The sequence below is a fragment of the Cannabis sativa genome, chromosome 6 (assembly GCF_029168945.1).
Source record: "Cannabis sativa cultivar Pink pepper isolate KNU-18-1 chromosome 6, ASM2916894v1, whole genome shotgun sequence".
Taxonomy (NCBI): Eukaryota; Viridiplantae; Streptophyta; class Magnoliopsida; order Rosales; family Cannabaceae; genus Cannabis; species Cannabis sativa.
In genome coordinates, this window is record NC_083606.1 from 5,657,717 (window position 1) to 5,673,876 (window position 16,160).

Genomic DNA, 16,160 nt, shown 5'->3' on the forward strand with positions numbered 1-16,160 from the left:
ACGTGTAAGCAACAAGTGTGATGCATGAAAATGTGTGTGCAAAGTGGTAAAAGTGTAATAAAATAAACTTGATGAGTAAAAAAGTAACAATAACCGTGTGAGGGTATTTCAGTAATAAAGAATGCATTTTGTATTTATGGTGTAAAAATTTCTTAAATATATAAATATTAATATATTATGTGTAACATTATTAATTATTTATTGTTATTTTTAATATAAGAATTATGTTCAATTTTAATATTTTTAAACTTTATATTTGTTTTCTTCTTCAAATTTTTAAAAATTTAATATTATTTTTTTTAGAAAAAAAAATTAATAAATTAATAAGTGGTTTCCTTTAACTTATAAAAAAATTTAAAAATGCACATAACATTATACAATATACACACCGAAAAGAAAAGGAAGTACTTGCAAACAATAGAAATTTATACATTTAACACCTTATTTTCTTATCAAATTATCAAAAATAATTTCGATAATAACATTTTATTTGTTTGGGTATTTACGCTATTCGAATGAGCCTAAAACATACTATTGTGATTTACTTTTCAATGTGAACATTTTAAAATATTTGAAACATAAATTTTTTTTGTTGCTATTTCCACATAAGAAACCATTTAGTTACTAATATAGTGATTAGTTATCGTTTTATAATATTTTTAAATTTTAGTTAATAATATTCATTTTAGAATTTTGTTAATTGAACTATATTATATTATATGGTAACTAATTAACTTTCAAAATGCTAAAAAGGCATATAAAATAATTAATATATAAAAATGGTAGTTTGTTGTATTATATTATATAAAAATGCAACTCATTAGTTTCGAAGATAATTTTTAAAATTACTTAAATATATTTTAAATTATAATCTACCATAATAAAATTTAAAAATAACTAATTAATTACTAAAATGTATACAAATAAGTTTTAAGACGGAAATATGTTTCTCAAATTATATGATATAAAAATAATTTTTTTAAGTAATTTATTGGTTTTTATCAATATCATTGTATCCAAAAAATAACTTTTAAAAATACAAAAAATAACAAAAAAAATAATACGAAAAATGTCAAAAAAAAAACATTAAATTTGATTGACATGACACGCTAATAATAATAGTAATAATATTAAATACAAAGTACAAGCATGATCAGTACATATAGATTTTCGAATGCATGTATCCGATCTTGTAATTTGAAATTTACATCTCTTGTGAGGTTTTCAATTTTGACTAGCTATATTCTTTCTTTCAACATCTTAAGCCCGATATAGCTGCATAAATTAAGAATCAAATTGAGAAAAAGAAAAATATTTGATCAGTACAAGTTAAATATAATAAATTAATCACAAGTAATTTAATTATAAATTAAGAGGAATATATACTAATTAAAAAGATTTTTATTTTTGTTGTCATGAATCATGTGAAAGACATAAATGAGTTGAATGTTTATATAATTTTTAGTATATGTTTTGATGCTGAAAAATGATCAACTCGGTGTACGTATAGAAGAGATGAAAGCTAGAAATAACTAAGTAAAATAGAGAGCAAACACAAGAATTTATATTCACTCCCCATGTCGCGTTGGTAATGGAGTTAAGTTTATTTTGAATTTTTATTTTTCATGAGAATTACAAAAAAATTGATTGTCTGAAAGCTCTAACTTCTAGAGAGAGATGCTCTAACCTTATGGACACTTTTTTGAATGTGAAAAAAGAGCTAGATGAGCTCTCCTTTTATAGGGAAGGAGGTTCTATTAAATAATAATAAAATATTCCAAAAAATATAGAAAAATACATTTAGGCTATTTTTGACCAACGATGATACAGTAAAATTGACTTTGGAGGTCGGTCTTCAATTTCTAGAACTTGAGTCGTGTTCGCAGGACCCACTTTGGGTAAGTGGTAGCTTAAATTTGTAACTCTCTTGAGGACGAAATTAGAGTTAAGAACTTCATAATTGTGATTAGATTAAGTATGATACATGACTTGATAGATCATTGAAATAGCTTCGAAACTCAAGTTGAAGTGCGTCAATCGAATCAATATTGAGTGAGTTACGACTGTTTTATTGAAGGTTGTTCTCGGACCAGAGCCTAAGTTGACATCTAGCACCCAAGTTCACATATGATGTCAACTGGACGCTAGGTGAGTAGAAAAACGTGTTGGGGATGTTTTTTTTTTTTTTTATGCCTAAGTGATATTTTGACATCACTTAGTTTGTTTCTATGTTTTGGTGAAGTTGTTCATTAGTTCTCAGAGGTGTTGTTATTTCGCGAAATTAGGAGACTCGAAACTGCCCAATTTGCGAGTGAGTCACTTTTCTTAAAAAGTGAAAATATGAAGTTGTGATTTGACATCTGACTTGATAGCTCTCAGTTACTATAAAAAAACTAGACGAACGCTCGAGACAGAATTAGAATCGGATAAGCAGAACCCAATGCACCAGGTCACATGTCAACCTAGGCTATGGGTGCTATTTTTGGAGCTTCCAGGATGTTGTTTTTATACTTTCCAGGTTCTTAAAATTAAGGACAAGGTCTTACCCTGTTTTTGACCATTTCAGAGAGAATTCTCGTAGCAGAGTTTACATTTGGATGATCAAAACCAGCGCACCAGGTTGATTGCCAACCTGCGCGCTGGGCTCAGTTTTCATGCCCCTGGAATTCTTGTTTTCTTCTTGAGTTTACTTGTATCTTCATTATTTTCGATGATGAAAAAAATGCCTAAAATACTTTTTTGGAAAACATGATTGGAAACAGCCCAAGTTGATAAAATATTAACCTGGGCGTTGGGTCCAGCACTAGGTGTCAACCTGGGCGCCGGGTCCAGTTTCAAGCCACTAGAATTCTATTTGATTCCCAAAAATACTTGTATCTTAATCTCTAACGAAAACGGAGGATATGCCCGAAAGACTTCTTGAAAAAACTCCTTGGAATTGGCCTAGGTTGACAAAATGTCAACCAGGGAGTTAGACTCTTATTCTTGGTCCCAGATTGGTTTGTTTCTTCCCTTGAAAGTGCTTGTCTCCTCACTTTTGATGAAGTTGAAATATATTCCTGGGATAGTTGTTCAGCTTGATGCTTGGAAGTGGTCCAGGTTGATAATATGTCAACTTGGGCGTTGGGTGCCTAGGGCACCTGGTGCTCGAAAATAAAAGTGCTCTGAATCTCATTCTAATGTCTCATATATATTTGTGACATGTCCAAGTCATGTCCCAGTGCAAAGCTTTTACTTATTTGCACTAAGAAAATCTCAAAAACTAAAATTCTAGTTGGTTGTCAACCTGGGCATTGGGTGAAACCCTAGGCCACCGAGATGATTTCCAAGGTGTTATTTCGTGTTTTTTTAGCTCTTGCGCCTTGGACTTGGATTCTTCATGTCTTCATGGTATAGAATACTAAAATATAGTGAGGTAAAAATAACTTAGTAGGATCCAAACACACATTTTGGAGTTCCCGAAATCAACCTGGACGTAGGACTATGGACGCTCCCTAGGTCAACTTGTTATAACCCGAGACAACTCAATTCTAAAATATTTTTTTATTGGCACATGTCAAATATTGATGTCCACATCATCGGGATTACTTTTGGTGTAAACAGTAGGAATGTTTATGCTATCTTAATTTAGTTCAATTCAATTTATTTATATTTTTATTAATAATTGAAGTTTATTTATTTTATTTTATAATTAGTGTAAAGTAAAATAATTCACAAAATTATATATATTTAAAAAAAATTAAATTATACTATATATAGGAATTGAACTTGTAAAGTAAGGGCATCATCTTTGCCTGTACCTTAGGGATCTTTTATTTTCGGCCCCAAGAAAAATTATATTTCATTTTTTTTATATGACCTATATTATAGCTATAACAAATATCACACACTTTTTTGCTAAATTTTTAATAATTTATTATAGTATTTAAAATCAAGTTCAATTCGTGATAGTCAAAAAAAAAAAAAAAACATGTGCAAATAAATGTTTTAAATAATATTTTTTAAAATATAAATTGTTTAGAACTTTTTTTTAAAAAAATAGATATAAGACTAATACTATAATAATTATAATATGTATTGTAAAAAAAATAGAAATATTTGCTTTGACTTACCGACCAATCATCATTAGGGTAGCCTGAGGGTTTGTCCCAGGGGACATAACAAACGTTGAAGCATCAACAACTCGAAGTGAATCAGTTCCAATAACTTTAAATTCTCCATCCACAACCTTCCCTACCAAGCATCCGCCATGATAATGCCAAAAGGTTGTAACTGAGCTTCGACAATAATCTTCCATCGATGAATTATTTGAATTAGGGTTAGTTGGCAAAGGAGGCCCCAAGAACATGAAATCTCTAACACCATTCAAATCAGTATATTTAAACTCATCCAATGACTTAGTCTTCAACAATTCACTAAACTTCCTCATCGCGCTAACACACCGCGAGAGGTCAGTTGGATGAGAAAAATAGTTGAATCGAACATGCGGTGTGGCTTTAACATCAGTTTTTGAAGCTAACCAGAGTGAGCCAGTGGACAAAGGTCCTACAACTTTTTCAACAATTGTTCCTAGACTTAGTTGAGGTGGAGTTAATGGGTTAGGGTAAAGACCAAAAGGTAATTTTGTTGGTGAAAATGGTAAGTTATAAGCAAAAGTCTGTATGTAATAATCTTTAGTAATTCCTACAATTTGAGCTGATGAGCCTTGGAATGGAAATGGGATTATGAGATCAATACCATTACGTGGGTTATCAGCCATGAATTTTCCAACATTTGATTGGGAATGAACTATGGGAATATGTTGTGATGAGAGGTATGATTTTGGACCAATTCCACTTAGTAATAAAAGTTGAGGACTTCCAAGTGCACCTGCACTTACTATTACTTCTCCTTTGTTACATATTAATGCCTTGTGTGATTTTCCTTTTGAATCGGTGTACATAACTCCAATAGCAGTTGGATCTGTTTCTTGAAACAACAATAATAAGTACACATAATAATACATTTGAAACAATAATTTATTTAGTGAAGAAAAATCAGTAATTAATTTGTCAAATTTAATGAAAGGTTACTAACATCTACAATAATATATTAGAGCTCAAATTAGTAAAAGAATATACTGTTATTCCTCTTCTTATATATTACACAATAGTAAATGCTAAGAGTCTCACCTTAAGTTTGCCAATGCACCACATGAGTTGATGTATAGTTATTTTAATATGGAATCTCACATTTTTTAATTTAATATATTATATGAAAAATTGCTAACTAATTATAATGTGTCATGTCAAAATTAATGGTGTTGGGCTTTAAGGAGCCAAATGATAATTTACAAAAATATTGAATTTTGGGCAAAAATTTACAATTTTATTGCTACACGGAATTTTTTTATAAAAATACTGTTTTTTTTTATAAAACAATTTTAAAACAACAAAAAAGAATAATTAAAAAATAACACTAGAACAACTAAAAAATAACCGTGGAACAACAATAGAAACTTAACGCACACTACAAAAAACTGTTACTTTTAGTGACAGCGTTTTAGTCACAACATAATTTTTTGTGATTAAATGTGACTTTTAGTCACAGCAAAATGTTACTTGTGACTAAAACATAGTATTTAATTACAAGTTGTCACTAATTTAGTTTTAATCACAATAAGTATTGTGACTAAAAATACATTTAGTCACAATAAATTGTAATTTTTGTGACTAATATTTTTAGCCACGGACTTTTTAGTCACAACATAGGGATCGTGATTTATAATTAGTCACAATTTTTTAACTTTTAGTCACAAGTTTTGTTGTGACTAAAAGTAAGATTTTTTCTAGTGATACAGTACACAGTATAAAACTTGCACATTATTTTTGAAAAAAAAAACACAGTATTTTTAAAAAAAATTCTACCCTACAGTAAAAAAAAAATAAAAAAAATTGAAAATTTCTGTAAAAACTCCAAATAAGAATGCTTTTCAAATATATATGTTCAAATGAAATGCAAGATAACTAAAACATACTTGAGGATTTAGTGGAGAAGATGATTTTCTTCACATAAGCATGAATTGCAATTTTCATGTTTTTGAGGTCTCCTTTATTAAGCAACTCCACAGCTCCATGCCTTCGACCCTTATCATCAAAAGTAGAACCAGATTGTTTAGTTCCAACCTTATGTTTTGTAGTAACTCCATTATCAGGACCAACACCAGCTTCCAACAAAGCTTCTTTCACTGCTAAATTCCACACCGACAAATTCGAATATGATACTATGCTATCTCTCACCCACTTATACGCCTTCTCAACCTCATCCAAATCCCATTCAACGCCAGACTTAGTAAGAAAATCATTGTCAGCTTCTGAAAAGAAACCGCCGTTAATCATGCTTGTCCCTCCCAAAACCCTACCTCTAAAATTCTGCACGCCTTCCATTGATGTGAACCTTTGCGCTGGTGTATCACCATCGTCTTCTTCGATGAGATTAGCAAGATTCTTTGATGCAATTAACACATTGGGGTGAGCTAAAGGGGTGTTGCCTCTTTCAAGGAGAAGAACTGAGTATTTTTCCGAAAGAGTCGCCGCCAAAGGGCATCCTGCAGTGCCTCCTCCGATCACAATGTAGTCATATTCTTCCACTAGTGGAAGATCAGTTGCATTGTAAACCGATTTCATGTAACTAAAATCTGCTTATTAAACAAAATCAATTAAGTAGAGGTTAGATACATAAATAATTATGTTTGGGAAATTATCCCATATACTATTTTCTTAACTTTTTTTTTTTAAATTTACGGTTTGAGTTTCTAATAAAGTGGTTGCAGCGCTAGTTGCAATAGGAGTTTCTATACTATTTTTTTTGTTGCAATTTAGGTTGCAGCGCTAGTTGCAATAGGAGTTTATGTGTAGAATTTTATAAAATGCAAAAAAAAAAGTTATTTTGAAGTGTAAAAATAAAAAACTCCATTATATTTTAACATTATATATATAGAAGGAAGTACGTACCATGATCAGAAGCTAGAACCTTTATTTTAGCATGAAATAATATTGTGAGAATAAGAATTAGGAAGAGAGGAGATAGGGCCATTTTTAATTATGTTGTGTGTTTGAACTTTGAAGCCATATATAAGTAACAAAATAAGGTTTGTTTATAGAAAGATGAGGATGATCACCAAATCCCTCTTTTTGCCGTCCAAGGGCGACCAAATATATAATAATATAACTTTTATCTGAATAATAAAGTAATTGAAATAATTGTGATGGTGTGATTTTTAATTTAATTATATTTAAGAAACTTTTTGAGTGTTGTTTTTCATTTTGTTTCCTTTGATCACTTACATATACTTTTCCCATTACATGGTTTTTTGATCCGTTCTTTTTTTTTTCCTAAAAAAAACTTGAGTTTTATTGATCGAAACAATATTGATCGATATATAATAATTATTTCATTTCATTTTAATATGTATATCCTTTTGGCTGTATATTATTTTCTTTCAATGGTTTGTACAATATAAAACTCAAAATATTATATATATATATATATTTATATATATATGTATATAAACTCATGCATGATAGTGTTATTATAGTGTTATTATATATATTAGAACTGTGGTGTGATTTAATGTGGTCTTGCTTCTTTCATAAAAAAATAAAAAATAATAATAATAATAAAAAAATTCACTCAGTTTTGATCTTGCTTCTTCCAGCCCAAAAAAAAATGCCTCCCTTTTGCAAGATCTTCTGGTGTTAATGATCAATGGATTGAAAGGGATCTGATTATTAGATTTTGGAGGATATGATAAAGCTTCAAAGGCATCTCAGTCTAAATCCCCTTCTCTATATATTTTTCCAAAACGATTGAAAACCTCCCGAAGAACACCATTTTTTCGATATCCCAAACATTTGTCGATTTCTCAACCACTGTTTTAATTTTTCTCCTAGAATCTCAAATTAAAAGTATTCATTTGTCTTCTTCTAATCTAAATAAAGTTGGCCTGTAATGTTCTCATGAAGATAGCAAAAATAGTTTTCCATAATCGATATCGATATTCACAAAAAACTCACCCCCTCAAATCTTATACCCATACAAAATCAATAAATTTCAACTCAATCAATAGTACTGCACTAAGAATTTTCATTCAACAAATCATAAACTATCATACATAAAAAGAATTTTCAAAAATTTTGAGAAATAAGAAATATAATCTTTGAAATGGAGAATAATCAATACATATATATGTGTTGGTAAAAAGGGTTGGCATTGTTATTAGAACTTTTGTGAGCACAAAATAAAAAATATTGGCAAAAATGACTTTTTTCAGTGTGTAAATGCACTGGTAATAAAAATTAGATTTTAGTCACTACAAATGTGTGCTAGTAAAACTTTAATCTTTTTGCCAGCTCAGTTTGTGAAATGCGCTGTTAAAAGCTACTTTTACCAGCGCAGTAGCGAACTGGTAACACTACAAGAATTAACTCCATTAGCAGCGAACTTATTAGCGGGGAACATATTCCGCCGCTAATAATAACAGTATTAGCGGCGGACCCCTAATTTCGCCGCTAATTGGGGGAAGTTTTTTTTTATTTTGTTTTGAAAAATTATTACTGGCGAGCAGTCCGCCGCGGTCCGCTGCTAATGAGTAGGCGGGAAAAATCACGCCCTTTGAGTTTAAAATTATTAGCGGTGGGGTATTAGCGGCGGGATCCGCCGCTAATAATAATAATAATAAAAAAAATATACTATATACATTAGCGGCGGAGCATCTGTCGCTAATGCTCCGGCGCTAATGTGTCTATAAATACCCCATCCGACCCTTCTCCCATTTTTCCCAAATTTCCTTTCTCGTCATCTTCAGCTTAAAATTTTTCCTCCATTTCTCCACCACCCCCACGACGCACCACCGTGTACCGGCCATTTTTCCCCATTTTAGGTAAGTAATTTTTTTTTTGTTTTATATTTGAATAGAAAAAATTTAAGGATATATATAGTTTTTAGGTTTTAAATTTAATACATAATGTGTATTTATATACAGAAATATATATTTTAGGTTTTAAATTTGTTTTATATACAAATCTATAAATTATATATATAATTTTGTGTATAAATATATATAGATGATTTTAGGGGTTATAAATTTGAGAATTATAGATAAATATATATATCTGTGTATCATCTGTATATATATGTGTATTATAGATATATAGATAATTTAAATCTATAAAATATATGTATACTTTTTTTTTCATTTATATATATGCATATATAATGTACATAGTATATATTAATGTGTATATATAATATATATATATTGGGATATGATTTTGTCCCGTGATGTACTTTCGCGAAATGTATTCTGTGGTACATTAGATGAGTCTCAGGGTACATTAAATGAGTGTCAAGGTACGTTTCTACATTTTAACCCTAATTACCCCTAGATCAATCTCAGCCGTCAAATCAAATAACTCCCTCATCTGACGGCTGTCGTAGATCACGGATTACAATCCGTGAAAGTACAATAACGGGACAAAATCATATCCTTATATATATTATGTACAGTTTATTTATATAGATATTGTATTGTATTATTTTGTAGTATTTTTAATTGATTTCTGTAATTGAAAATATTTTATATTTTTTATTTTCAGATTGAGCAAAAGGGTTCTTAGCAGCTTGGAAAAGGTGTACACAATTTTTTTTTTTTTGTAAAATGTATGTTTTTAATAATGTGTATTTTTTTTTATTTTATTTTTGATTTTATTTGAATTAAATAAGTTTGTTGGGTATGTTGAAGATGTAATATTATTATAAAAAAGTGAGAATAATAAAAAAATTTAAAAAATATAATCTATTATAAATTTGTTTTATAAAGATAAATTTTTAATTTTAGGAATTAAATAAAATATTAGTTTATAGTTTAATAAATAATAATAATTTTTAAAAATAATTCATTCATATTTATATAATTTTAGAAACTAAGTTTAGTCATTTGTTATTTTTTAAATAAATTAATAAATAGCTTAAATATTAAAAATTAAAAAAAATTAAATAAAAGGAATTTATTTATTTTTTAATTTAAATATAAATTGTAATTAAATGAATAAAATTTTAATTTAAGTTTTTAAAAAATAATTTGTCAATGTAATTTTTTGTTGGTATAATTTTATTATTATAAAAAATTGAGAATAATGAAAAAAAAGGTATAATTTTTTATAAATTTGTTTTATAAAGATAAATTTTTAATTCTAGAAATTATAAATAAAAAAATCAGTTTAAATTTTAATAAATAATATAAATTTTCAAAATAATAATAATTTGTTCAAAAAAATAATTAATTTATATTTATTTAATTTTAGAAAATAAGTTTAGTAATTTGTTATTTTTTAAATAAATCAATAATTAACTTAAAAATTAAAAAGTTAATAAAGAGAATTTGTTTATTTTTTTAATTTAAATAATAATTTTAATTTAATGAATAAATCTTTTATTTAAATATGTGTGTAATTCATTAAATATTCATAATATTTTACAAATTATGTTAATAAGAAATGGTTGAGAAAAGAATATATCATGGATTCGTTATATCATAGCTTTGTTAACGTATTGAAAAGACTCGGTTTGACCGAGTCAAATGGGTTTATATATATATAAAATAATAATAAAATAATATATATGTATGTAAAAAATAAAAAAAAAATAAAAATTTATTTTGAATGCATACAGAGCATCTCGTCCCCCTCACTCTCTATCTATATTTCTCATTCTCTCTCTCTTTAAAATACCAAAAATAAAAACCCATAAACCTCCATAACCACCACACTCCGGCGACCCACCTCTGGCCACCGCCCGACCCAACGCGCCGGACAAGTCGAAAGCCCAAGTGCCGGCGACCTCACTCCCCAAGCGGCGCCGCTCCTCTCGCCGCCGTTGACTCGGGATCGCAAGTCAAAGTTTGGGATTTTAAACTTTGAACGGGTTTTCCGGTCACCTCCGGCGTCCGTTTGACGAGAGATTTTCACCACTACACTCAGCTCGTCGAGGAGAACAACCTACACTAAACCATTTTTCCCGGTTCGCAACTTTTTCCGGTGACATTTTTGTAGCTCCGCCCCTTTCCGGCGACTTTCCGGTGACCTCGTGTACCGTTTTGACAAACGGTTGGCATGAGTGTGATCTACTCGTCGAGGTGGTCGTTTTGATATATACTACTCCTATTTTCGGCGACATTTCCGGTACACCAATTTTTACCGCCACCGATTGTTAATGTGCACCGCTTAGGTGAGAGTAATATGTAAGTTTGGACTAAACAATGGGAGCTCGGGACTTGAGAGCTTAAGATCGTCTTTTGGAAAAAGTTTAACAACTCGGGAGAGGTAGGGACTCAACTTGATTTTTGGACTTGATTTTTATATGCGTTGTAGAACATTAGACATATTCTAATTTTTTACGATTTACAAAATTGTTTGAAAAATTGAAAACTTAATCTGTATATTTTCTGGACTGTTCTGGGGCACCGAGTGCCAAATATATTTTTGTATGCAAATATTTATGCAGGTTATGATTTTTGGGTTTATTCAAAATACAGCTGTTATGCTGCCGAATTTTCTAGAAAATAAAAAGGAATATGTTCTTTTGTTATGCTTATTATTTGCCTGCTTTGGTTATATTGATGAGAGCCATGTTGATCATGTTCGATGCATATTGTTGTTTCACGACCTAGTCTCTGTGTCATCATAGGTAGATCGGTGTGTGCACTCACCGTAGGTGAAAGACCTAGAATCATACAGGGAGTGAATTAAATCTGAGCCCCGTTATTTATGGTGGATATCAGATGCGACTACCCGGTTTTGGATGTCGTTTTCTATGATTTGGTATTGAGAGCTAGGGGTCTAGTGGACGGTGTGATATGCATTTGACGTTTGATTTGTGATTATTTGTGGTCTCTCTATTTTATTTGTACATATTCATACTGTTGATGAGACATTTTATTTTTATAAAGCTAACCATGCAGGAATTTTATTAAACCAAGGGTCCTTTGATATTAGTTGTTTTCCTACTGGGCTTTATAAGCTCACCCCCTATTTTCTCCCATTCCAGGAACTCAGTTTGATGCTAGTGGATGAGGATGGTACCGTTGAGAAAGGAATGTCGTTATTAGTTTAGTCATATTTTACTCTTTCACCTTCTAATGAGACTGATTTTGTATTTAAGAACAAATGGATGGTCTGGATGACTTAAATTAGCTATGTACTAGTTAGAAATGGGAAATGATGGATGCTAGGTATTATTTTGGTATTTTATTGACTTATTAAATCTATCTATTTGGTGATTACATAACTGTGGGAATATTACTGTTCTTTTATATTGATGAGTGGTCCTGATTTTATTACTAATATATTTTTATTAATATAGGAGTTAATCCATTCTTTTAAATTAGTATTTTGTAATATAAATAAAAGGATCATTTATAAGCTTTATTTTCTTACAAGGGTCAAAGTGTGACCTTTGACCACCCAAGTTATGGATATTACACATCTGCCACAGCCTAGGGCTCGGGTCGTGACAGAAAAATGGTATCAGAGCACCGGGTTTAATTACCTCGGAGTGTGTCACCAAATAGTTTAGATTTATTTTAAATAATAATAGTAATAAATATCTTGGTATTTATATGTATAAGGCATATTTATATTATTAGCATCCAATCCTCACTAACTGATTAGCTTTTGGTTCTCAGACCTAAGAAAATGCCTCCTAAAGGAAAGAAGACAAGGAGAACGGTTGGAGAAGACGCCCCTCAAGCTAATGTCCAACCTCCACAAGCTGAATTCCCTATGAACGCCCTTCTCGAAGCCTTAAGAGCTATTCCCGCTCAACAAATGGATCCTGCCGCTCGACAAAGTCATCATTTTCAGATCTTTCATCGAATCCAAGTGCCTGAGTTTGAGGGTGGACAAGATCCCATGGTAGCTGAAAGGTGGTTGAGGCAGATAAAGAAAAATTTCAACATAATAGGAACACCTGAGGAATACCAAGTTACTTTCGCTGTGTCCAAGTTAGAGGGTGGTGCAGCAGATTGGTGGGAGACCTTGTCCAGGACAATGGAAACTGATGGGATGACTTGGCGAGAATTTGAGGAAGTTTTCAGGGAACAATATTTTAGTCCATCTCACAGGAGGGCTCTTATTGGAGTATTTGATGGTCTAAGACAAGGGGATATGACTGTTAATGAATTTTACATGAAGTTTGTAGAGCTATCCTCTTATGCATATCCTGGTGTTGTTGATCAACCCTTGGTGATTGAACAGTTCATGCGTCGTTTGAGGCCTGCGATACGTGGTCCAATAGCCCCTTTGACCTTTAACAACTTGACTGAGTGTGTGACAGCAGCCTTGCGAACTGAGGCTCATGTAGAAGGGAATGAGAAGAAGAACACAAGCAGAGGAAGAGGAAATGACCGAAAGATGACCAAGAAGAATCAAGGACAGTGGTCCCAAGGACAACAATTTAGTGGGGGTAGCACTAGTAGTGGTTCATCTGGAAAGACTCGTAGTGGACCATACGGGTGTTTCATTTGTGGTCAACAAGGTCACAAGAAGAAAGATTGCCCGCAACGACAACAAAGATTTCAAGCATCTCATGGGGGACCCATAGGGAGCTATGTAGAGTCTACTCCTTTTCATGGACAGCCCAGGACAAACCAGTCTCAGTCTTCATCCTATGGTTTCACACCCCAATCGGGCCAGCAGTCTCAGTATCAACATCAGTTCAGGCCACAAGGTTCAGGGTTCAACATGGGGTACTCACAAGGTTTCCAAACTCCTGCTCCTAGTGGGAGTCAAAGAGGGTACAATCAAGGTGGAGGGTCTGGTGCAAGTACAAGCTACCCTAGTCAGGGAAGGGGCAAGGCAAAAGCAAAGTCATCCGCTCAAGCCTACGCTCTTGGGGTTGATGATGTGCAGGGCGGTGCCGACTGTGGAGTTGTCGATGGTATGGTTCTTATCTCACACTCTTGGGCTCATGTGTTATTTGATACGGGTGCATCGCATTCCTTTATATCTTTGATGTTTGCTAGTATGTTGGGTTTGAGTTGGGAAACTTTTAGTCCTGCATTGCATTTGAGTGTACCTATGGGGGGACATGGTGAGGTATCCACCATATGTAGGTCAATTTGTATTGTGTTCGAGGGACACAAGTTGTCTGGAAACTTATTAGTGTTGCCTATGGGGCAATTTGATGTAATTCTTGGTATGGATTGGTTGTCTAAATACCAAGCTATTGTGGATTGTTCACGTAAAAGAGTGACTCTTTTAACCCCTAGTGGTGATTTCATTATTTATCGAGCCAACATGAGTGCAGTGAGACAAAATCCTATCTTAAGGGCATGTTTAGGTGGAAAGAGAAACTTAGAGTGTTATGGGAATCTGTTTGCGATCGATGATGAGTCTAGGAATTTAGACCAGTTCCCTTGGATATCAGTGGTTAGTGGTTTTCCGGATGTGTTTCCAGAGGACTTACCAGGGTTACCACCTGATAGGGAGATCGAGTTTTGCATTGATTTGATTCCCGGAGCTCAACCAGTTTCTATTGCACCTTATCGCATGGCACCTGCAGAGTTGGTTGAATTGAAAAAACAATTAGGGGAGTTAATGGATAAGGGCTACATCAGACATAGTACTTCCCCATGGGGAGCTCCAGTCTTGTTTGCCAAGAAAGCTGATGGGACTTTGCGACTTTGTGTCGACTATAGAAAGCTGAATCAGATGACAATTAAAAACAAATATCCTTTACCGAGGATTGATGAACTATTTGATCAACTTGGTGGTTCAAAGTTCTTTTCAAAGATTGATCTGAGGTCAGGCTACCATCAATTGAGGATTAGGGAAGAAGATATCCCTAAGACTGCTTTCAGGAGACGGTATGGACACTTTGAGTTTTTGGTAATGCCATTTGGGTTAACGAATGCACCTGCTGCATTTATGGATCTTATGAATAGAGTCTTTAGACCTTTCTTGGATAAGTTTGTGGTGGTATTTATTGATGACATCTTGGTGTATTCTAAGACACGTGAGGATCATGCTGAACACTTGACAACAGTATTACAGACATTGAGAGATCACCAATTATACGCTAAGAAAGAGAAGTGTGAATTTTGGATGACTGAAGTCAAGTTCTTGGGCCATGTAATTTCTCAAGATGGTATCACTGCTGACCCTGCAAAGATAGACTCTATTCTACAGTGGGAAAGACCAAAGAATGTCACTGAAGTTCGAAGTTTTCTTGGGTTGGCAGGCTACTACCGTCGCTTTGTAGAGAATTTCTCACGAATTGCTATGCCTTTGACGAAGTTAACAAGAAAAGAAGTAAAGTTTATGTGGGATGATAGTTGCGAAGAAGCTTTTAGAGAATTGAAGGAAAGATTAACTTCGGCGCTGTTCTCACCGTTCCTAATAGTGAGGAACCATATGTGGTATTCACCGATGCTTCGAATGTCTTGGATTAGGAGGTGTCCTCATGCAAAACGGCAAGGTGGTTGCCTATGCTTCTCGACAATTGAAACCACATGAGAAGAATTACCCTACACATGACCTAGAACTTGCTGCGGTAATCTTTGTCTTGAAAATTTGGAGATGTTATTTATATGGCGTAAAATTTGAGTTATACTCAGATCATAAGAGCTTGAAGTATCTTTTTACTCAAAGGGACTTGAACTTGAGGCAAAGAAGATGGGTTGAGTATATGGAAGACTATGATTTCGCTTTGCAGTATCATCCCGGGAAAGCTAATGTAGTAGCTGATGCACTAAGTAGAAAGCCTCATAGTACTTTGGCATGTTTGGCTCTTGAGGACTGGAAAAGGACAATCACAATGGGTGATTATAACTTGCAATACTATGAAGGGAAAGAAGTAGCTTGTATCTCTAACTTAGTGGCTACACCAGTACTACTTCAACAAGTTAAGCAACGTCAGTGGCAAGATGAGAAATTAAGACTTATTTGGAACCGAATCCAGGATGGTGAGCAACTAGATGGGTGGACAGCTAATGGTGAAGGGTACCTATACCATATGGGAAGACTAGTTGTTGCGTATATCCCCGAACTTAGGGAGACCATTTTGATTGAGGCCCATAGATCCAAATTCGCTGTACATCCTGGAAGTACAAAGATGTACCAAGA

The 16,160-nt window shown here is 32.6% G+C and overlaps 2 protein-coding genes across 2 annotated transcripts; one reads left to right on the top strand and one right to left on the bottom strand.

Moving 5' to 3' along the window:
* Window positions 1-3,060: 3,060 nt before the first annotated feature.
* On the bottom strand, window positions 3,061-7,074 carry LOC115694894 ((R)-mandelonitrile lyase 1-like). The gene is made up of 3 exons (XM_030621998.2): window positions 6,993-7,074; window positions 6,017-6,676; window positions 3,061-4,962 (listed from the first exon to the last, which is right to left on the bottom strand). Exons 1-3 carry the CDS (start codon window positions 7,072-7,074, stop codon window positions 4,109-4,111), a joined length of 1,596 nt encoding a protein of 531 aa, XP_030477858.2. The 3' UTR covers window positions 3,061-4,108.
* Window positions 7,075-10,700: 3,626 nt separating this feature from the next.
* On the top strand, window positions 10,701-15,551 carry LOC133039114 (uncharacterized). Its single transcript, XM_061117929.1, has 2 exons — window positions 10,701-11,360; window positions 12,722-15,551. Exon 2 carries the CDS (start codon window positions 12,732-12,734, stop codon window positions 15,549-15,551), a length of 2,820 nt encoding a protein of 939 aa, XP_060973912.1. The 5' UTR covers window positions 10,701-11,360; window positions 12,722-12,731.
* The last annotated feature ends 609 nt before the right edge of the window (window positions 15,552-16,160 follow it).

Coding starts and splice junctions, on each gene's coding strand:
- LOC115694894 (XM_030621998.2), bottom strand. CDS start 7,074: ATGGCCCTATCTCCTCTCTTCCTAATTCTTATTCTCACAATATTATTT. Junction 6,677..6,992: donor GGTTCTAGCTTCTGATCATG/GTACGTACTTCC, acceptor TTTAATAAGCAG/ATTTTAGTTACATGAAATCG. Junction 4,963..6,016: donor CTTCTCCACTAAATCCTCAA/GTATGTTTTAGT, acceptor TTCAAGAAACAG/ATCCAACTGCTATTGGAGTT.
- LOC133039114 (XM_061117929.1), top strand. CDS start 12,732: ATGCCTCCTAAAGGAAAGAAGACAAGGAGAACGGTTGGAGAAGACGCC.